This window comes from Chrysemys picta, chromosome 5, assembly GCF_011386835.1.
Source record: "Chrysemys picta bellii isolate R12L10 chromosome 5, ASM1138683v2, whole genome shotgun sequence".
Lineage (NCBI taxonomy): Eukaryota > Metazoa > Chordata > Testudines > Emydidae > Chrysemys > Chrysemys picta.
In genome coordinates this window covers 81,416,217-81,440,556 of record NC_088795.1, presented here as the reverse complement: position 1 = coordinate 81,440,556, position 24,340 = coordinate 81,416,217, and the positions used below count along the sequence as shown (strand labels likewise).

General features: G+C 38.8%; 1 protein-coding gene across 1 annotated transcript in view; it reads left to right on the top strand.

Annotated features, from left to right (window-relative positions):
- The window catches only part of ENPP6 (ectonucleotide pyrophosphatase/phosphodiesterase 6), a 57,201-nt gene extending 35,259 nt beyond the window's left edge, over window positions 1-21,942 (top strand). The window contains exons 3-8 of the mRNA XM_005281960.5: window positions 615-726; window positions 5,445-5,586; window positions 7,346-7,525; window positions 11,045-11,182; window positions 16,819-16,942; window positions 18,304-21,942. Coding sequence (XP_005282017.2) covers window positions 615-726; window positions 5,445-5,586; window positions 7,346-7,525; window positions 11,045-11,182; window positions 16,819-16,942; window positions 18,304-18,509 — 902 coding nt within the window. The 3' untranslated portion in view covers window positions 18,510-21,942. The remainder of the gene's footprint in view (window positions 1-614; window positions 727-5,444; window positions 5,587-7,345; window positions 7,526-11,044; window positions 11,183-16,818; window positions 16,943-18,303) is intronic.
- The last annotated feature ends 2,398 nt before the right edge of the window (window positions 21,943-24,340 follow it).

The following is a 24,340-nucleotide window of genomic DNA, read 5'->3' as shown; positions in this document are numbered from 1 at the left end:
TATGCCACAAAACACATTGTATTTTACTAGGAAAGGCTGCAGGTTACTAAGAGAGTTAATTGACTTAAACTGTTTTGATAAGAACCTCTAAGAATGAGATCTAACTGTTCCATTCCAGTCTCACATAGTAAAAATATATTTTATGGAGGGTATTTTTATGGTAGGTGTTGTGTTTAATTGGAAAGTCTACTTTAGGAATAATAATCTAGACCTCTGTTACATTGGATATTTGGGAATGAAGGAATGTGATTGTATTATTGAAAACTATTACAAAAGGAGCCAACTTGGTAGTCTAAATGGCAAAGACCTGCCACACAGGAATCAGAGTTTATCAAAGGGACGGTCATACCAACATGTCACTTTTAAAAGGGGAAAAAGGATAAAATTAATGGATTCCAGAAGACCTTCATCAAATACTCTCCATACAGACAAATGCTGTGCCATCTTTCATGAATTAAGAATGTGAAATGAATGACAAATGTCATTTTGGCTCTGACAGTCTTCAAAATCTCCAGCTGATATGGCCAGAAATACAAGAAAAATTCACCTTCCCATGGTCCCCAGTGCTCGTCGCTTATAATCAAAACCAAAACGTACAATATTTGTCTTTTTAGGCTGTGAGGTTGAAATCCTTGGTGTCAGACCTAGTTTTTGTCGACCATATTTCAGTGTCCCAACAGACTCCAATTTCTCTGACGCTGTCAATGATGCTCTGGAGTCATTGAGGTAAGTCACCACAATTCTTTATCACAATATTTCTTTTCTCAAACATTAGTATTTAAGCAGCAATAGCTTTGTCTTAAGGCACTTTCTTGGGGATTAGTGACCATCTTGAAGGACCTGATGAAGCCAAGGTTGGTTTTGCTGTTATAACATGGACACAGAAAAATATGTATTTTCAATGGCTTTCTTCTTGCTTATGATATGGCATATGCATGTGCCATAATCATTAATTATTTTCCATATACTGGCTATTAATAGAGAAATGAGGCTCAATCCATTTATATATCAGACTGACAGAATCAACTCATTTAGCCACAAAAAGATTTTAATCATTTAAAGACAACTGGAGTTATGAGTGTTCAGCTCTTCTGAGATTTAAATTAGGCCACCTATTTAGAAGCTTAATGCTAGATTCCATATACAAACTTTCCATACACAGATGGGTCCAACCCATACACTTCAGATCTCGATTTGAGCAACCTCAAGAGGAAGCTTGTTCGGATCCAGGCTTTTGGTTCAGCCATTTCTCAACCAAATGTTAATCAGGGAGAGTCCTGCTTAGCTTTTAAAATCAGGTAAGATCTGGGGTATTCAAGACCAACGCAGCCCCATTCTCGAGGCCACATGGACCTCTTCATTAGCAACTTTCTGTTATAACTATAATGTAGTCATTTCCAGGATACACTTACTCTATTAAACTCTTAATCTATTACATCATTTGAATTTGTTGTATCATTACCTTTCAAATGTTGTAGACTGCTGTATAAGTCTAGGAAGATTATCGTGGCAGAAAATGGGCGTTGAACAGCGTTCAACCTGAATATAACTTCCCAATTCTTAAGAGTGTGTATAAACTTGCTATTGTATATAAAACTAAAGGAACCTCAGGTTCAAACCACCCCTTAGTCTTGCATAAGTATATCATGAAAATTACCTTTTAGACAGACAATCTGGAGTCTCATACTTCAGAATGCATTTAGAAAGTTAAGGAAAACAAATTTATCCCATTATGCAATTGCAATTTTTAAGATATATAACTTTGTTGTATCTAAACCAAATTCCTTTAAACTTGTCAAAGGTACAAGTCTTCAGTGAGGACTGAAAATGCAGTCATGCAAACCATTAATAGTGCTTACTCACCTAAACAGTCCCTTTGAAATCAATGGGATAATTTGCATGTGTAAACATTATTTGCTTAAATAAAATGTTGTAGGACTGGGTTAAATTTTCAAAAGTGCTTAAGTGATATAGGATCCTATTTTTCACTGAAAGTCAATCTTGAGTCCACATTCAAAGTTTTAAACTTAACCTACTTTGAGTGATACATATGCAAATAAAATATCTGAAAAATGTCTTGCCTGGTATGAAAGATGTCTTTCACATTCAGATAAGTCAAGCAGCTGAACATCACCTTTGTGGCTTTCAGGGGTCCTGAGCACTGCTGCCACACAGCTGAGGAATCAATCCAATAATTTAGTGCAGGGCTTCTTCTTACTCATGCTGTTTATGAGGTGACTGGAAACCTGATATTAAATGGTTTCCCTGTTTGTATGATTTTTGGGTGGATGGAGGGATGGATAGATGGATGGACAGATGTGAAGCAATTCGCCTGCTAGACTTCATTTGTTAAGAATTCCTTAATCATCAGCATTCACTTTATTGAGTGATGAGAAAGAACTGAAAATGGTAATTGAAATCCTCATTGTAGGGATAGTGTATCGGGCTGGGAGTGGGCATGTTTGTTGCTTCCTGGTTGGTTTCTGTGAGGCAAAGGGCGTAAGAGGGTTTGGAGAGAGTCTAGTCTTGGACTTGGCAGATTTTGAACTTTATTGAAGTTTGATGAAGTAATGGCTGAGCTGTGAAAGATCTAGTCCCTCAAGCTGTTCTTTTGGAAAGCTGAAGCCCATTGAAAAGATTTCCATTGCTAATTCCCTCAGACACACCAGGCTGCTAGCTGCTGCCTTCAGTTAAAAAAAAAAATTGGACAAGAACATGAGAGAGTCAGTTTCACAGCTCACAAGGGGAGAGAGCTGGCATTTTCAATTAACAGAGCAAATTGGTGGTACTGTAATATCTACAGTAAACACCACCTGCAGCCATGTGAGGAGCCAAAACACTGCAGGTACAGCTGGACCTGGAGAGCTACAACCACCTCTAATTTCCTATTTTCATTTCAAGAAGTTCCTCTCTGACTCCCTCTTGAACTTCAGCCGGAGGGACTGAGTTCCATTTCTTTAAACCCGCATCCATGTAGCTGCTACCTATTTGCATAGACGCAGCAAGGGAAGAATGATGGAGAGTGAGAGTGATTGAAAATAAAATCAGTCTTAAGTATTAATATGATAGCTACTTACAGAAAGGGGGAATAGGGAAGGAAGAAGAAAGCAAGGAGAGAAGAGGGGATTAAGATTTATAAACTATCTTCCTCTTATTCCTCATTTTCTCTCTCATTTCTTTTTTTCTATCCCCATCATCCATTTTCACTACTTTAAGAAAGAATGGACTGTTTTACTGTACTGTTGTGCTAGACATAAGGCTGGAAGGAGTACTCTGGAAATATAGTTATTTTAGAGGTGTAAATTTGTGCCCTCAATCTCAGTAGAAAAGACACTTCCATTAGTCATTTCCATTATTATTACACATGGCCGGTAGAGCTTCTGATTCTTGGCACTGTAAAAGGCAGATAAATAGATCCATTCCCAATTGTAAAATGCCTCCTTTCCACACACAAATACGTTTTAAACCAACTAACCTATGGCTGAAACGAACTACATGTGGGAAAATGGTCCGTGGCAAGGTCTTTCTCCCACATAAAGACAAGAATGCCAAGTGTTACACACCAGGTTGTCAGTCAGTTGGTTAATATTTGAAGCTGCAGTTAGAAAAGCCTCAAATTAAAATCCCCCAAATGTGCATTTTAGCTATGAGGCAGTCATTAGAAGTTAATGAATTGGGTCTGCTCCTGCTCTCACTAAAGTCAACAGCAAAATCTGAACTAACTTCAGTGAAAGCAGGATAGGGCCTTTTATGAGTTCTGGCATGGTGTAGGGATAAGTCTTGGGTCTGGAAACAGGAACGCCTGAGTCTAATCTTGTAGTGAAATCCTGGCTCCATTGAAGGGAGTTTTGTCACTGACTTCAGTGGAGACAAGATTTCTCATCTGGAGTGTCTACTGGCTATGGGCCCAGTCCAACTCCTGTTGATGTCAAAGGAAAGATTGTTTCAGGAGATTTCCCATTTCTTTGAATCAAGCCCCTTGAGAAAGTCACTTTAGCCAACATTTTTAAAACTACATGCCCAAAGTTAAGCTCCCATGTCCATATTTAGAAGCCAAATTTTACATATACACATTTGAAAAGTTAGACCAAAATCTCTGTCTCATTTTCCCCAGCTGTAAAATGGTGTCATGAAGATAAGGTAATGTTTGTGCAGTGCTTTGAAAAGGTAAAGCATTTCTTGGTTATACCATACACCCTGCTCTCTTCAGCATTCTTTATGGTAAAAATGATAGCTAATAAGAGCTCAGTCTTGTAAGATTCCGGCCACTCCTGCTTGGATCCTGCAAACCTCTTATGCATGTGCTTAATTTTAGGCATGTTATTTGTCCCATAAAAGTCACATGCTTGAAGTTAAGCATTTATCCGACAGGACTGAGCCCTTACTAAGAAATTTCACATCTCAGTCTAAATAAGTCCATTCATCTCATACAATCAAGAATAAGTAATACTTAGATCTTATACGGCTTTTATATAGAACTAAATGATGATTTGGGAATGGGTGAGGAGGGAAAACACACCTCAGATAAAAGTATTTGAAGGCTGTAAACATCGAAGAGGAAGAGAACTATTCAGAGAGAGGTTCAAAAGGTATATATATAGTAGAAGTAATCAGTTGAATTTAAGAAAAATTAATTTAGACTGAATAGTGGGGAAATATTGTTGTCAATGAGATCTGTTAAACCGTGGATAGTCTCCAGAGGAACGAAATAAAGGCACCTTCACTTCAAATATTTTAAATTAGAGTAGACAAAGAATGAGAAAATGTTTTGTACTGAATAAGTACCAGAGATAGGCTAGATTGCCTAACACAATGGTTCTCAACCTTTTCCATGCCAGGACCTCATTTTCTGTACTGGGATCTCCCTCTCATCCAGCTAAGACCATCTCTCCCATTTAACAATATTGGAAGGACTAGGTGGTCGCAACCCCAACACCTGTTCACAACTCACAGGTTGAGAATCCCTGACCTAACACACTCTTCCAATCTCTAACTTCCATGATTTCCTCCGTCCCACCCCCTTTTTTTTTTTGACTAGTGTGCCCAACAGAAGACGTGAATTTCAGATTATCTTGGGATCTCTCTCCAAAAGTTGCTGAAGCCAATGAGTAAAAAGGAAAACTAATTAAAATAAATACAGTATTCAACATTAATGGCTCAAAACATTGTATTAGCATTAATGTAAACTGCTGTGCTTTGGACCATTACTGTAGAATACTATTTTAATAAAGGAAACCAGGTCTAAGAAACACTCACAAAATCTTGTTGCAGTGATCCTAATGCAAATGATGGTATATACTGTTGATAACATATCCTTGATATATAGTAGGCAAGTTAAGGTTAATTCAATGTTCACCTGAATAAGAATGAGTGGTATTGGCCCCTGAAAAAGTAAAACAATGTACATGTTGGCATCTGACTCTTTTGCTATGTTGCAACCCCAGAAATGGCAGTGCAGAAATGGCAGCAGTGTACTACGAACGCATCGATGTGGAAGGTCACCATTTCGGTCCTTCATCTGTTCAGAGGAAGAACGCTTTGAAGGCAGTGGACAAAGTATTGAACAACATGACCAAACTAATCAAGGTCAGTGATGTGACAAGAGAATATGTGCTTTGGTATGCTTCATTTTTCTGTCTACTTTGATCCTTATTACCATTATAGCTCCTTTGCAATAATTCGCTGGTTAATAAGCATGTGGCATTTCAAAGGTGCCAAGCTCTTAGTACCTTTCCCTTTGTAAATTTTCTTTCCTGTATTAGACAACTGCTTGGTAGTGAAAGGTTCCTTGTTATACATGGTGTTTATAGTTGTGATTTGCCTTCTTTCTTGAACATAGTACTTAGCTGAATGAGTCAGTTCAATGTTATAATGAATTACCCCTTCTACCTTAAAATAATTCTACTGTTGCAACAAGTGTTGCTAAAGAGGTATTTCTGAAACAGTATTTAACTGAGACTATAAAACAATGTTGTTTGAAGAGGTTAAAAAATGGCTCTGCAGGACATTATGGAGAATGTTATGCATATTCATACTCAGGGGTTAAAGTCAGCCGGAGCTGTACAGAGCGGAGCTCTGGTAAATATTTTTAAATCCACAGGGCTGATGCCCCAAACCCCAGTGCCTCCCAGAAGGGCTCTGGGAATTACTCTTTTTGAGAATTCAAGTTCTGTTCATACCCATGTAACGGCAGTTAAGGTTGAATTTCTGCAATAACAGAGGTTATTGATTTTGCTGGGAACTTAAGGCATGATACTGCTGCCCTTAATTTAATTTCAATAGACGCTCTGTATTGGTCTCTAGTGGTTTGCATGATAATATCACTAGCCCCAGGAAGCTGTAAACCAGCAGGGACATTGCTCTTTTCAGAAACATAGTTGTTAACTGGAATTTACACTAGGGAGATGAGTAAAGATTACGCATTTTTATAAGGGCTGTAGAATCAGACAATTACCTTTTATGGCAGATTTATGGTGTTATTCATAACTCTATATCTTGCAACTTCGCTTTAAAAATTATCCAGCTGATTTTATAGTGGGGAATGAGCACATCAGGCTGCTGGGTAAAAGCCAGTTCTGTGAATGTCTCTGCCACCAGGAAGCATGAAGTGCTATGGATACCTGTCCATAATGGCAAATAAACCTTGAGGTATTAATTTCCTCAGCAATAAGTAATATGAGGAAAGGGGTGAAAACTATTTCAATCTCAATAAACTATAAGAGCACCAGAACAGAATTAAAGTTTTATATTTGAGGGAAATGACCTACCCACGCAGATGGACATGGGAAAGTTTTTCTCAGTCTGTTTGGACTAAAGAGAAAAAGAGATTAGGTCAGATCCTGGTCCCAGTGAACTCCCATTCACTTTGATGAGATTGGGATTGGTGCATAGCAGTTTGTATGAAATGTTCATTAACAACAAATGCATAGGAATGAAATACTACCTTTAACTAGAGATAGTGCCAGGAAGTTTGATGGCAGTTATCCAGATGGGGATTAGAATCAAGATAGGGTTTGATGGTCAGGTTTAAATTTGAACCAATAGTAAGATTTGGATTCAACTGAGATAGTGCCAAATTCTTTTGATCAGCATTTGAAAAATCTCAGGCCAAAATGATAGAAAATCTCATGAGATCTGTCTGAACAGACCAAGACTAGACTTTCTGTTGTTGTTGTTGTTGTAATTTACTGTAAAGTATCCCAGGCAAAACCCATCCCCACTGTAACTCCACTGATTGCAGTGGAATTTAGGCAAGAATGAATTCAGCCACCTATCACAAAACTTTGACTTAGGAACACACTGTATTCTTTTCAAACTGTAATTGCTATCTTCACTAATTTGACAGGACAAGGGCCTTCAGAATGACCTGAATGTCATTTTGTTCTCGGATCATGGGATGACTGACATTTCCTGGGTGGACAAAGTGATTGAGTTGAAGAACTATATCAATATGAATGATATTATCCAAGTAAAGGACCGAGGCCCTGTTGTGAGCCTGTGGCCAACTAAGGAGAAGCAGACTGAGGCAAGCAAAAGAAGCATTTCGTTATTTCTTCTGTTTTATATCAATCATTTCTCAGCTTTAGTTTAAATCTTGGGAGTCCAGTTCTGCCCTCAGATATGCATGTACGGGTCCTACCGAAGTCAATTGGAGTTGCATATCAGAAGGCAGAATTTGGACCTGTGATTCAGGTTTCACCTAATGATGGATGATAAAGTGCAAACCATTTTTGAGTAAAATTCACATCATGCAAATCAAAAACTATAATCTTTCTCTGAATTATATTCTTTATGCAAATACACACACACAAACACCCATCGAATATTAGCAACATCTATTTGCTTTAGGCAGAGAGGTAGACTTGTTTTCTAATTTTTTAGTTTAATACTATAAAACACTGCCAACATTTTCTAACCTGGTGCCTGACACTAGACTTAATTAGACTAACATTAATCCATAAATAAATGTTCAAGGGGACCTAAGCACCCTCAGCTTTCATTGAGCTCAAGAGGAGTGCAGCATGTCTCAAAATCAAGTCAGTTCTATGTCCATTTTTAGGCACCTATATAGAACCCTAACTTTCAGCATCCAGGCTGGGATTTTCAAAGGAGTTTAAGGGAGTTAAGTGCCCTAATTCCACTGAATTTCCATGGCATTTGGGCATCTAACTTAATTAGGCTCATTTGAAAATTCTGGCTTTTTTTTTTTTTTTTTTACAACAATGACAATCTCTAAATGACAAAAGCCCCAAACTGCTGTTCTTGAGACTGTTGAAAATAAAATTATGGAAACCAAGTGAAGTTCTAGACTAACTTTCTGAAAGCGCAATATGGCTAACAAATAAGAATGTCCCATTGATAGTTAAGTAAAAAACATACTCTTGAAAAACTATTACTGTTTTCCATAGAATCAGAGAAAGTAGACATATTAAGTGATCTAGTCCAGGTACCGACCGGTGCAAGATTGTTTCCTACAATTCATCTTCTAGTGGATGCAGTTTCATAACTCACTTGTACACTGTAGATTAAATGATTATAAGAGAGGGCAAAGGTTGTAGATTTCTGCACAAAAACAGCCACTTCAGGAAATAGAGCTGGTATTGTACTGACTTGATGGTCTGACCATCTGAAGCTAGTGCCAGGGTTTAAAGTGGTCTCAAAGGAGTGCCAGAGCTTTCATGTAGGGCTCACACAGGTTATTAAAATACTCATAATGCCCTCTCTCTGGAGGCTGACCTGCCTCAGTCTCATGTCAGAGGCCTTTATATTTTTTGGCTGGATCTGCAAACCAGCCACCGTAATGCTTGCTATCACATTGACAGAGCTCATGCTCAGTTCAACAAAGCACCTGCTTAAGTTCCATTAAATGGCTCTATGTCCCGGGGTAGTGACGGAATGCAGGGTGTTGCTGCATGGGGATTTTTTTCTGAAGGAGTTTTCTTCACGACTCCAGAGCACAGAGTAATCAAGAGTACCTTCCATTTCCCTAATGGGAGTTTTGGTTTTTGTTTTTGTTTTTTAAAGGAAATTAAATTTATCATCTTTTCCTAGGAATGCTACTGCCCAGAGTGGGCCATCCTCCCTAACTTTCCCATTATCTACAGAGTGCATTTGAGTTTGCAGCTGATCATTTAGGGCTAGCCCAGTGGCTCTCAAACTTTTTTACTGGTGACCCCTTTCACATAGCAAGCCTCTGAGTGCGACCCCCCCTTATAAATTCAAAACACTTTTTAATACATTTAACACCATTATAACTGCTGGAGGCAAAGTGGGGTTTGGGGTGGAGGTTGACAGCTTGCGACCTCCCATGTAATAACCTTGTGATCCCCCTGAGGGTCCTGACCCCCAGTTTGAGAATCCCTGGGCTAGCCTATATTGAAAAGTTACATTAGAAAAGCTATGTTTCTCAGGGGGTGTGGAAATCCCCCCATCCCCCCGAGAGACGTAGTTAAACTGACCTAACCCCCAGTGTAGAATTCAGTGGAATTCTTCCATCAACCTAGCTACTATCTGTAGGATTACCTAGAGTGATGGGAGAACTCCTCCTCCTGTCTCTGTAGTGAGTATCCACACTGAAGCTCTACAGAGGTGCACCTGCAGTACTGTAGCTGTGCCGCTGTAGCGTTTTAAGTGTAGACATAGCCTAGGAGTCAGTTACTTTAACAGCACCAGAAGTAACCATCTCAAAGCTAGTGGACAGACTGTAATAAGTTCAGTAAGTACAGCCTTTTTTCTTGCAAGCCAGACTCTCCCATTCTTAACTCATGTCAAGTACTACCAGTACAATACTTTTAAGCAGTTCAATTCAATTTTAAAACAATAGGACTATTCACGAATTAAGGTTCAGCTCAACATAAGAATGGCAGGATTTGACCCAGTGAGTCCAGTTATTAGACACTGGTGCATTGTTTCTTGATGGTGGCTGTAATTGTGGAGAGTTTCCATGTGAGGTGTATATTTGGCAGGGGAAGTGAAACAAAGCAAATCCACCCTGCACTCATCTGAAACCATCACTTAAATATTCAGGCCATTGGCCTAACTTTACTTAAAGGCTGTGAACTTTACCTCACAATTAATGCATCTATCCTTCCATGTAGGTTATAACAATGAAAAGTGTGGAGGAGAGAGATTTATACCCTCAAGTTAAATAATGACACATCTCCACCATATGTTCTCTGAGTATTTCTGCTGAATAATTTGGGTTAAATTTGTATGCTGACATTCTAGACATAGGGCTAAGCGTCTTCAGAGCTCCAATAAAACATTGATGAATTAATCTCACGGCATCCTTATGAGATAGATGAGAGCTATTATCTCAAACAGGGGCCCAGGGCAACTGCCCTTCAAATCCTCTCCCTCCCCACCCCAGCCCCAGGTGGTCCTGCCTACTAGAGCACACTTGTTTTCACTGTTTAACTCAGCCCTGGTCTACACTGGAGCGGGGAGGGGGGGGGGAATCAATCTATGTTACGGAACGTCAGCTATGTGAATAACGTAGCTGAAGTTAACATACTTAGATCGACTTATCGTGGTGTCTCCACCGCGGTGAGTCGACTGCTGCCACACCCCCATCGACTCTGCCTGCACCTCTCACGGCGCTGGATTACAGCAGTTGATGGGAGAGCACTTGGGGGTCAATTTATCGCGTCTAGACTAGACACGATAAATCAATCCCCGCTGGATCGATCGCTGCCCGCTGATCCGGCGGGTAGTGTAGACATACCCTCAGTATCTCCATAATTGTTTCCAGTGCTGTAGCTCAGTGTGCATGTGCATGTGTGCACATGTATACACACAAATTGGGTGTGTGTAGGGGGCAAATTTTCAAAGGAGCCTCCTAAAACACATCTACCAAATTTGCATAAACACCCATTTGCACCTGCAAAGTCTCATTTTTGTATGCATTAATGAGTATTGGTGCACAGAACTGGACACTTATGAAGATAAGCTATCTGGTTTAAAAATGCAGAAGTTTTCCCTCACCAACAGATACATGTGCAATTTTTACAGGCAGATGGTTTTATAACTTTTGTTTCCTTTACAGGTGCATAATAAACTGAAAGCTGTGCAACACATGAATGTTTATAGCATAGAGGAAATTCCAGATAGATTCTATTACAAAAAAGGGAAATTTGTGTCTCCTTTAACTCTTGTGGCTGAGGAAGGATGGTTCATAGCAGAGGTAATGTGTATGAACAAATTATTGATTTACCAGTCTGGTTAAAAAATATAATATATAAAATGATTAATAAAAAAGATGTAAAATTATAAGATTAATGGTGAGTTATACTACTGACTCGGAGTTTAGCTGGGATAAATACTACTGCCCCACATTTAAATACTAGAAATGTATTTTAAATGAAACAAACAGTGTGATAACTACATCAAATCTAAGTTAAGATTGGTCCTTTGTCCAGTCGTGGTATAATAAGAGCTGAAACTTATTCCCTTTTGCATATAATTATTTTTCCTCTTCATCCAGTTTACCTTTTCCTTTCAACCTTCCTCTGGTTAGGTTCAGGGATTACTTTCTTTTGCTACCTAAGATTATCCTAATGTATGACAATATTTCCTCCACCAGAGTACCCTTGACTTGGTTCCCCAGGTACTCTTCTGACATCACACTGTCCCTTAAAAATACTATCTACTCTCTTGACTTCCCCCCATTTCCAATTATTTGCTACCATCTCCCTACCACTAAGCTCTACATTACTACAATTTTCAATAATTCCTTTGCTTCTGGTAATTTCCCCACCCTCTATGTAATTCAAAGGGGATGGATTTTTTTTGTTATAGATAAAAACTTATTTATAAGGAATCCATGCCCAAAGGTGATAAAAAAATCAGCATTTACGCAAGAAAGTAACTGTTTTAGGTGTATGTAAGTGAATGCTTACAAGTGGCTGAAGATGGGCATTTTGTTATCTGCCATAAGCACAACTATGTTAATGAAGTGTGTGTGTGTGTGTGTGTGTGTGTGTGTGTGTGTGTGTGTGTGTGTGTGTACGTACACACACACACACACACACACACAGGTAGTTATGTGTAATTATTTTGGAAAAAAAAAATTTTTTTAAATCAAAAATGTAATTGACATACACGTGTAGGCTGTTTTATCCAAAAGGAAACCAAAGCACTTCACAGATGTAAAGCACTTCACAAAGTATTTCACAATCTTCCATTCCTTATATATCCAAAACTCCTATTTAACTCAGGTTTTGGAAGGAATACATAATCGAGAGAGCACTGATTTCTATGCATAGGACTCAGTTTAACTACCACTGAAATGCAATCACTTCTGGGGTGAAATACAATGGCTATTTCAGAGTGCCTTCCAGAAAGGTGCTAAATGCTCCCGGGAGGCACTCATCTTGCAGGATCAGACCCTCTTGCAGTGCATACAGTAGCAACCACAGTCCGAAGACAGGAAATGAAGAATACCTTATCTAATTGAAACTGCAAGGATGAATTTTAGTAGGCAAACTGTAATTAAATATTACAGAACCCCGTATACAGAGTTTAATATCTAAGCACTTGTTTTTTTAAAGTGGAATTTGTTACTCTTGTATATATAGAGACTTTCATAACAGTTCTTCATTATTATAAAATATTACTACTATTATTTAGTATTTGATATTTCATGCAAGTCTTTCAAAGTGCATTGCATTTAGGGTTGAGCAGGAAATAGTTTTTCCATCTCAAATTGGGACCAAAAAAAAAAAAATCAAAATCTTGAAAAAAAAAAAAGGAAACTAAAAGAGTTTTGAACCAAAAGCCCATAACTTTTTTGTTTCAAAAATGTCAAAAGGTGACATTTCAACCATTTCAAAACTTCTTTTCCAACTTTTTTTTTAAGTTGGGAAATTCATCAAAACTCTTTCCCACAAATAATTTCTGATCTGACAAATAACTTTTTGGTGAAAAACATTTCCTCAAAAAATTCTCGAGCAGCTTTAACAACAAATGTTACTTAAGCCTCACAATCTTGAAGTTAGGTAACTATGGTTATACACATTTTATAGACAGGTAAATGAAGGCACCACTATGTTAAGTAATTTGTCCAAAGTCACTTAGTGGTGACATAAGTCAGTAACAGAGTTGGAAATAGAACCTAGGAATACTGGCTCCCAGTCTCTCTCTCTAATAACTATACCACATTTGCCTCACAAATTAACATAGCTAAACAGAACAGCTCCTTTTATGCCTGTCATATAGTTATCTGACTGCCACATTTTCAACATAACACCTCTAGTTTGTGATGCTGAGTTTCACAAACTTACCTAAATGCCTCCTTTAAAAAAATCATTTGTGAATATGGATTGTGAGCTGCACATTTTTAGTTTAAAAATCTAAATACCACTGATGAGTTTCAAGAATATATAAAAAAAGTATCTGAAACCATTTTCTTTAATTGATTTTTAAAAAACATTTTTAAAACCTTTTGTTCAGTACCAGCTTAACATTCAGAACACTTATGAATACTGAAAAAAATTTAAATAATGGAAATTTGACAAACCCTTAACAACAGTAGAGCAAACATTGCTTACTACAAAATTATTTCTGTCTTTCTGCCCATTCCTCCCTATTGTTTCTGATTTTCAAGAATGCCCTCTCATTCATTCAGTCAATTCTTCCTCACTCTGGGTGTATTTTCATTATCTGAGACTCAGATTTGAAAAAGAAGTTGTGTGTCATATTTTTAAAGTAATAATTGAGATTTCAATTATTTTTCTGCCCAAACCACTGAAAAGAGTTTGTCAAGCTCTTTCCTATTGTGTTCACCTTTTAAATTTTTTTAAAACTTTCCATTGTTATTAGTACTCTCTGAGCACTACTCACATTATTATTGAGCAGAAAGGGGGAATGTCTCTGGAATTCTACCCTCTCCATACGTTCCAGACTTCACTTTTGTATTTCACTATCCAAAGCTCAATACTCCCTGCTGGCCCTTTTTTTTTTTTTTATAAGTTCTGTTGGTTTCAGTGTTGATACTATTTTGTTCCTCCTGAACCATTACTCATTCTTTACTCCAATATAATTTTCAATATAATGTATTTGTGTTTCAGTATCTCAATACTTAATGCTTTGCTTGCTGGCCTGTCTATGTTACGTACCTCTACTGCTGTACTTTCTGCAGTTGAAACAAGCTGAATTTGTACTTACAAACAAACATAAGTATGTAGGAGAACCTTAGAATGTCGGGAGGGTTAGGGAATTGCGTGGCCTTGTACATTAGCATTTCACTGTTAGAGATCAACGTTCAGTCTTGGTTTAAGTTAGATAGGAGAAATAGGTTTGTCAAATCTCATCCTAGCTCCCATTTGTGCAAATCACAAAATCACTGCACATGCTGGCACAGTTCTGAGCTACTGGTACTCTCTTCTCAACAGAAGCAGGACTGGGTTAGCAAGGGGAGTTATTGCAAGTTAGGACGGAGTGTGGTGTCCTGGGAACACTATGTTGGGAACGTGGCATAGCACCTGCCCATACTATGTTTGCCTGAAGCCAGTGCTATTAATGACCCTATGCAACCATTTGCCAATGTAAAAGAAAGTAACATGTTTTCTCACCCAAATACCAGCAAAAAGTTGCTATGTTTCTGACTGCATTTCACAGCTACAGTAAGGTACTATTCTCCTTGTACTCTTGGGCTGGTGATCGAAAGGCATTCTATTTCCTGAGTTTGGCATTCCTAGGGAAACAGCTGAGTCCATAACATCTGACAGTGCTTTTAAAAGGTTTAATTTCAGCCATGTCATGATATCTCCAAAGAAACTTTGCAACTTAGATAAGACTTGGCATGACTTGAGTGGATGCCAACAAATGCTATACAACTTGTCCTATAGTGAGCAGCCAATTAGTTTCCTGGAACTCCATTAAGCAGAATAGTGGTGTAGGCAGGCACTATAGTAGAAGATTATACAAAAAAGCAGACTGAGTCCATTTTCTCTTCAGCTTGCTCTGAGTGCTGTCAGTGAAATCAATGGAGACAAGGCAACAGATTTAATTTGTCAACTAGAACTGTTCAATTATCTTGTACATCTGCTGACTGTTATATACAAAGAAATGCATGGATACTCAAGGGGTTCCTGCAGTTAGCAGCCTAAAGATCTACACTTTACAATACTTTTTTTTTTATATAGATCCCACAGTTTCTATCCATGGTCAATTGTTTGGGAGGGGGAAGAAGAGAGAATAAAATCAGATAATAAACATAAATAAAATGGAAATGAATCTTAAATCAGTCTGTCTCATCACTGGTTCGAGTTTACTGGAGCTATGGAAACAAGGTGCACACACTATCTCTCTAGTCTTGGGCCTGGCCACTCAGTGCCACTGTTACTCATCAGTCAGGAGAATTTTAACATATCATTAATTGATGAAGTGAAATATTATTTAGAAGTCACTGAAGAGATTACAATTATTTCTCCCTGGTTAGTAGGCACTGCTAAACATGCCATTTTTTGGATGAGATGTAAAAGTGAGATCCTGATTCCTGACCACTTGTGTTCATTCAGGACTCATGGCCCTTTTAAAAACAGTAGGTGTGTTAACTCCAGGGTTCTGGCAAAATTCTAACTTTGATAATTACATTATGGTCTTCATAAATTCCCTCTGCAGTTTCAAATAACTACGTTGTCTTCTTTACTTCATGCCCTAAAATATTTGTGTGGCATTGTGTGCTGTTCAACAGCTGAAACATTTCATTCCAGGGAGGATGCAATCCAGTGATGGAGGAAATAACTCTCCATTATTGCTTGTATGTCAGTTGTTAAGACCTCTAGGAGCCTCCTGGATGAAAAGTACTAATGAATTTTTGTTAAGTAGTTGTTACTATGGAGCTGGAGAGACTGATTCCGGAGAAATGTTTAAAAGTACTATTTCTGTGTAACATGGTTAAGTGAAAACAAACTGGAGATACAATGACTGTGTACAAGTATCTGAAGAATGCAGACACTAAGGAAGGAAAAGAATTGTTGGAGTGGTCTACATGGGTATAATTAGGAGCAATGGTATGAAACTAAGCAAAAGAAAACATAGGGTGAATGTCCTCAGCAAAAACTTCCACAGACCTGATTTAGGAATAGCTTCCTAAAGGAAGCCTCATTGCTTCAATAATAAAGCAAGCAAACAGGACAAAACATTTGAGAATTTGTTGTAGGGAAGAGTCCTGTGCTGATTGGATTGACTGGATGAAATGGACCAACTTTTTTAACAGGTCTTTTCCTTTTCTGGCTTTTATGACATTGGTAATGAGGGCAAAGGACAAAATTACATGTAAATTATTCCACTGAATTGAACAACAGAAATTGGTCAGAAAGTGGCATTGCTAGGAAGCAGCCATAGAAGAACTCATTGATATGGACTAGCTCTGTATCTATATTCACCGACCAGAAACATTCAGAGAAGAGGGGAATACAAATTGAAAAGGTTATCTTCCCCGTTAGCTGCCCTCAGGCTCAGGGCCTGAAGATGTGGCATTGTATACCATTGAAGGTAATAACAATATAAGGACATTCTCATGTGCCTTCCTTTTACGTTTGAATTCTATTGTAATGAATCAAGTGCCGTTTCAATATACTTGCTATGTCCCCTATTGGTGACTATATCCTGCCCTTTCAGGGGGTTGGACTTGATGATCTAATAAGTCTTTTCCATCTCTGACTACTACGATCCTATGACTATGGAGACAGAACATAAACTCCATTACAAAATAAAGGTTACGATACATTATTAATTACCCAGTTCCTTCATTATTTAAAGGCTCCCTCTTATGGCATTTATATGTTAACCTGTGTTTTGTTTCTCTTCCCCCAGAGTAAAGAGAAACTTCCATTTTGGGAGAATGGCACAGGGAAAAAGGAGGCCTGGCAGAATGGGTGGCATGGATATGACAATGAGCTCATGAACATGAGGGGATTCTTCCTCGCATATGGGCCAGGTAGGCCAAATGAATGATCAGATAATCACAAACTCCCCACCCCACCCCGCCTCGCCTCTACAATAGCTTCAGAGAAAAGGCAGATCCACAGTGCTGCAGTGTTTTGGGTGGAGCGTTGATGTAGAAGTTAATTCTGGACATGGAGCCTTTCCATCACAGCCCATACGAAAGTAGAGCAAGGTTGTTCTCCTTTTAGCCTCTATATCTTATGTGAAACTAGGGGAGAAACCAATGATTACATTTGCTTTGCCCTTCAGACATCATGCACTTTGTATGGCCACCTGATGGTAAGTGTGCAGGAACCTACCACTATGATCACCCAAGCCTCGGATCAGCATTGAGTATCCCTTCCTGTTAATGTACTCCAAGGCTCGCACATGGGTCCATCAATAGGTCCTGTATTGTTTGAGATCCTCAATTGTTTAAATCCTTCAGTGATCTTTGGCACATTGGCACTTCTATTCCAGGCCCTGGCAACTCTCGATGTATTGCTATGTACACTTCCATGACATGCACACTATCGTAGATTTCCCAATCAACCAGTAATTATCTGGGATGACGTGGAGTCTCAGATCCTGATCTCTGTGTATATTATGCTATTTCTATACTACTACTAATATACAGGGTGCACAGGATTTCATCATCAGATCTGAACACACTCTGTAGGTGTGTACCATTATCCCCATTTTACAGATGGGGAAACTAAGCACAGAGACATCAAGTGATTTGCCCAGGGCTAAACAGGAAGTCTCCTAATTCCCAAAACAGTTTCCAATCCATTGAACCTTGCTGTTCTCAGCTAGGCTTGAGCTCTTTTAAATCTACATGAAATATAGGTATTCTTTTTTAGTCTTGGCAAAGGGCTCATCAAGACAGAGTAGCTCCTTTGATAACCATGTGGTTATTACTTATATCATACACCTGCTGCATCATTACATAGAGAATTTCTGAGTCCCAGTTTGTCAGACCCTTTAAATATCGACTAGTGCATGCTCTTCACAGATGAGGGGAAAAAATAGATTCAGAATCTTTCACACAATCATTGCAAAGCAAAACTGTCTGCTGAAAAGGCAGCAGAGCGATGTTTAAATGCACAAACATGTAAACATTTAAATAGCTCCTATGTTTAATAGTTCCATTCTCTTTTCTTATTTGCCCAATTAATTTTAACAGATAATTTTGTGTCCTACTCACAAGACTTTCTATTAGTCTCTGGAAAGACATTAGGTCCCCATCCCACCTAATTCCTTGTTTATTGGATGCTCCTGCAATTCAAAACCTCAAGCAAAAGAAATTATCCAACGTTAAATCCTGCCTGCCATTCAGAGACTAAAACATCTCTTTGCATTTCTTTGTTTCAGATTTCAAATCTAACTTCAGGGCGCCTCCAATCAGATCGGTCGATGTTTACAACATCATGTGCAATATTGCAGGAATACAGCCACTATCAAACAATGGATCCTGGTCCAGAGTGGAGTGTATGTTAAAAAATAATGCCAGTTTGGCACAGTTATTCCAGTGGAGCAGCTGTGTGCTTGCATTAATTCTACTTTTATTGTTTGCATAAAGATCTCGTTACTCTGGCCCCAAAACAATATTGGTCAGTGTGACCAGTAACTTGATTTTTTTTTTTATTTTAGAATTCTTTATTTGAATAATGGCTTCAGTAACAGAATACTGTCTGGGTAAATTGCACCTATTCACACAAATTCATCCCTCAAGTTACACAAGGGATAAATCACAGTGGTTATAACAAATACAAAACCAAATATTGCTTTCATTTACACTGTTGTGAGTATATACAGCAGTGTCAATGAGAGCAGAATGTAGCCCATTGTGAACGTGAGTGAGAAAGTTACTCCAGGAGATAGAGAATGAATTCCCCTTATACTACCATATCTAACTAAGGAGATGCTTTCACCTCTGCATGGTTAGGGGCTCAAGACTGGATATAGGCCTTTGTAATTTTACTGATTGTTTTATTCTGGATTATTTCTTTATCTCTGCTACAGCCCTGCCCTCTCCTCACGAAGCAGTTACATGCATGGTGTACACTGCCCCATTCCTTTAAACAGGAATAAACAGCCTCTCTCCACTCTGCTACAATAAGCACAACCCTAAGAAAAAGTAGGCATGGGAGCATTCAAGAACCATAACATCCTTCTTTCCCCACACTTTGTCTCTCCTTCTCCCTTAAGAACATCACTCCCCTCAGCTCATAGAACCATAGAAACCTAGGGTTAGAAGGGACCACAAGGATCATCTAGTCTAATCCTCTGCCAAGATGCAGGATTTGTTGTTTCTCAACCGTCCAAGACAGAGGCCATTCCTGCACCCATTCAAGTCAGAAGAGTTTTACCATGGATTTGAATGAGTTTGAGAGCAAGCAGAGAGTGAGAGTTCCACAATGAGGCCAAACCTGAACTCAGGTCATCTATGTGGCAGTTTATTAGAAGAGCCCATTGGTGATTTTTAAATTTAACGTACCACCTGCCTATACAGAGGGCGCCATTTATTTCACAATTCTAAGGCCACCAAATTTGCTACCCATATTTTTACCTCGGAACCTAAGATTCATTAAGAAAAAAAAAACAGAATATTTTTAGCCCTTAAGCTTGAGAAAAAACCTTGAAAATGTGACTCGAGTGTCTACTGATTCAGTAGCTTTGGGAGATATGAACTGTTCTGTTCTTCTAAATAGGACAGCAACTCTGAAACCAAAAGATGACAATTTAAATATTAACTGTTTCACTGCTGATCATTTTAGCAGAAAAATCCAGCCAAATATGTTTTAGCCCCAAAAAGCCCCACTGTGGCAAAAGCCCCAAACAAGTTTTGTGATGCTGGCATGCACTGTCAATGCAAAAACCTCCATGATGTTGACAACTGAAAGCAGAAGGATGGCAGAAAATAAATTGCATTCCATATCAGAATAAACAACACGGGGACTATTGTGCTAATTGCAATCTTCATTTTCTACTTAATTCATTAAAAACCTCCCAGTTACATCTAAATGAAATGGCCACTGAATTTCCAGTCTGCTGCAGAATACAGGGCCTTTCTAATTGAGGCCCAGCTTACTGAGTCTTGACTATAGATTTTCAAGGTGAAAACTCATTTCCGTTTGCCAAAATTCTACCAGGTTTCTGTCTATCATAGAAATGTAAGGCTGGAAGGGACCTCAAGAGGTCAGCTAGTCCATCCCTCCCATGCGGAGACACTCAAAATCTGAAATTATTTAATGGCAATTAGCTCTGATGACGTGTCACTGTCAGAATGGCTAGAATCTTATTCTGCACCCATCAGTGGGGTATCTGAATACCTGTATAACTAACAGGAAGGCCTGGCCCTTCTAACTCTATGGAATAGCATTTGTACTTCTCAATCACATGCACTCAACAAAGAAGGTGGAAGAGAAAAATAGAAACACAATAAATTCGAAGTGCACAAGTGAAGAAATGAGATGTAACCATGCTGCAGAAGGCCTTAGCCATAAATCAAAATATGCCAGTGACAAGTATAATAAAACAGTTTGGAACACAACTGGTTTGTGTCTCTTTCCGGAAGAAGTAGCAAAACAACACCACAAGTTCTCACTGGTCCGGTACATCAGCTGAACTCTTGAAAGTTTTCAGCATCTATTGCTTTTCTACCAGCAGCATCAGGGAAGAGCATGGTTTTAAGTGATTCCCATTCAAGCAATGGATCATGCAATACATATGGCTCTTTTCCCTTCAGAAGGTGCTTTCTGCAGCAGGGAGACAGGTTTATACTGGTGGACTTTCAAAAGACTTTTTATCCTGTAGCCAGTGCTATAGTAGTGAGAGGAGGAGCTCATAGGAGATATCCAGGTTTGACATTCAAAGCCATCTCTCACACAACAAGGATGACAGGAGGACCACCAAAAATTATACAAAATGAATATTTCATCACAGGGACCTCAAACCCAGTCTTAAGTTGTATTGGTAAAGTTAGATAGGGATAGACTCTTGCGGTGTCATGTCTACACTGGAGCTGAAAGGCGTAAATTCCAGTTTGGGTAGATATGACTGATCGATCTAGCATGCCAAAATAGTCATGGCTAAATGGGCAGTGGAATGGGCTAGCTGAGTGCATACTTAGGGTCTCAGATAGGATTGAATTCAGAACAGATAGCCCATCCTGCTGCCCCTGTAGCCACAGGATGCTACTAGTTTTAGTGCTCTAGGTTGATCAGAGCCAGCAGGATATGTTAACCCCAGCTGGAAATTATACCTTCAGCTCCAGTGCAGACATACACTTGAAGGCAATTCATCTCGGAGGTTAAAGTCCCAAGATATTAAGGTAAACCTGAACAAAAACAGGGAGGCAGAAGTAGCAAATCCCAACTAAGAAGCTGATTGTGCCAATTTTACTTTGACACTATAGTTAGAGTTAGGTTCTAGTCAACATAAAATGGTAGAATCTGGCCCTAAACCAATAGCTACTTTATTTATTTCAGAAGATTAATTTCGCTTAGTTGTTAAAATATTTTGCTGCTGTACTGCTTGATGTTAAATATGGGGGAGCTACATGCATTTCAAAATGTTAGTTACACATCTTTACATAATTTTATTTTTTAAATGTTTTCATTGTAAAAAACCCACCATATCTAGAAAAGAGACATTTAGGGTTTGGTCCTGCAAGGACCCTAAGTACCCTTAACTCCTCATGATGCTGATGGGAGTAGAGGGCAGTCATCTTTACCTCAAAGGAGGGGCTCAGCACATTGTCAGAATGAACTCCTGTGGAAAGATTAGGGTCCTTCCCATATAAAATAAACCTCTAAAAATTAATGAGCACACAAACCCAGAGTAAAGCACATTTTGGATTGGTTTGGTATGGTTAATTTAAGGATAAATGATTACAGCATGAAAAAAAATCAAATTAAACTTGACAAAAGACTTCTGTAATAGCTGTAAAGATTTATGTAATGTGTTTTTAAAACTCAAGTGAACCATCAAATCAATTGGGGGGGGGGGGGTGGGAAGAAAATCAGCCTTCGTTATCAGGCTGTTGAGTATAAAAGGCAATTTAGGGCTTTTTAAGCATTTGCAGTGGCTGTGAAACAAGCATCTATTGTTCAAAGTTCCCCGTTGCTCTTTAATGGGCCAGGCTCAATGAATTCACTGGAGCACATTTTTTTTAAAAAGTGAGAGAATTATCAGTATAAAAGATAACCAAATGACTAAATTACAAAGTTTTGTTTGAAAACCAACAGGATATATAAAACACACACTAATCCCTTGACATTCTGGAGATTTAAATCCTATAATAAAAAGATTTCAATATTCTCTTACAGAGAAAACAAAGAGCATAAAGGCACAGGGCCAGATTCTGATTTCTGTTACACTGGTGTAAATCAGGAATAACTATTCAATTGAGTTATTCCACATTTAGATCAGTAAATGAGATCAACATTGCCCCACTACTGCATGTGTGTTTGTGGGTAACAGTTAGAAAAGTAAGTGTCCATATTCAAAAATTCTGAGTTTTTGCAAATATCGCAAAGTACATTTTCAGAATGTATGAGAATCTCATGGGGGTTTAGTGCAAACATCCTATGATAACAGGTTTCAGAGGGGTAGCCGTATTAGTCTGCATCAGCAAAAAGAACGAGGAGTACTTGTGGCACCTTAGAGATAATAAATGTATTTGGGCATAAGCTTTCTTGGGCTAAAACCCAAGCTTATGCCCAAATAAATGTGTTAGTCTCTAAGGTGCCACAAGTACTCCCCATTCTTTATCTTATGATAAAGCACTTCAAAATGTGTTCGATCTGTGAAAGGGAAATTCTGTAATAGATTTACATCAAGTTGGTCATCTCCAAGAGAACTGAGAAATGGATATGTTTTAGAAGTGCATCTTGCTTTTTTGGTATTTTTGTACCACTATACTGACTCATGCTCTGGTTCAAAAATCAGAGCATTTTGCCTGTAGTTTCCTTATCTGTGTAACAAATAACTGAGGTGAATGTATTTTTAAAACCATGGTTCTAAGTGATGCTTTCAACAATGATTGATTGTGAATGGGTGAATAATTATAAGAACACTGCATGATTTCTGTAAGAAATGGTATACATTTTTGTAAATAATGTAAGATTTAAAAAAAAATCCTAGAACACCTTGTCTTTCCTGGTTGATTGTTACATCAAAATGTAGTCACGTTGGTCCACTTCTCACTTACAAAAATAGAGATACCACAGTGTAAACAGTGTTTGAAGCTTATACTGACTAATCATCAGTGGGATGAATGATAACATTGTTTTAAAATGGTAAAGTCCTCAAAATATGCATGTAAATTACATATTAAATAAATTGCACAAGATAATGTGGCTTGCATGTTGGATAATTTTTCCAGGGGTATTATAATAAAGTTAACCTTTTGAATCTGTTTGGGTTTTTTTTCTTCCAACTGCATGTATAAACATAGTTGTATTAAATAACAGCACTGTCCATTGGTATCTCTACATCAACTAGGACATATCTGTAAACACTTCTAATTAAATTTGTAAGCTTCCTGGGGACAGAGATGTCTTTTTGTTTTATATTTGCACAGCACCTAGCACAATGAGGTATAACAGATTTTACCGCCGGTGCACCTCCTTGTGGCTTATTTGAGGATTAGCTCATCACTGGTTGGATCCCTCTTCCTGTGGCCATTCAACCCGTCATCTCAATCTCACCTTCCAGAACTCTGAGTAATCTTTGTGACTTGGCTGATCTCTCTTCATGACTTGGCCCTCTGGACAGTCACTATAGTCCTCCCCTTTTGGAGTCTGTCAAAGTCTCTCTGGACAAGATGCCCCTCTGCTGTTCCAGGAAGTCCTCCATTGTATGTCCAAGGCTGTGCCACTTCCCCAGTGGCTGGTAGGAGAACCCAGGCCCAGCCTCTACTCCGGGGTTCCAGCGCAAGGACCCCATGTGCCGCAACTATGGGCTACTTACTCCCAGACCTGTTTGCTACTTCTCTGGGCTCTGTTCTATTCCCTCCTTCTATCCTCTGACTCCTCTGGGTTTACCAGCTGTCCAAGCTATCTCCACTTCCCAGGGCTACTTCCCCCTATGGCTTCTCGCCAGACCCAGTAATCTCCAACACACCTCCCTCCTGTCAGGGACTGAGTGCAGACTACTTCCCCTTGCAGCCCACTTCTGGTATCAGCCTCTTAGCTTTATAGAAACCCTGCCTGTTCCTGTCCAGGTTAGCATCATCCTTAATTAAGAGTTACTGAGCCTATCTCGTTAATTGGCCTGTCTAGACTACCTTAATCCCTTCCGGGCTGGTGTGAGGTAAACACCCCGTCATATGGGGCCCTGGTCCTTGACTGGGGCTCCTAGCTCCTACAGTGACACAAATAATAAATAAAAATAATAATGGATG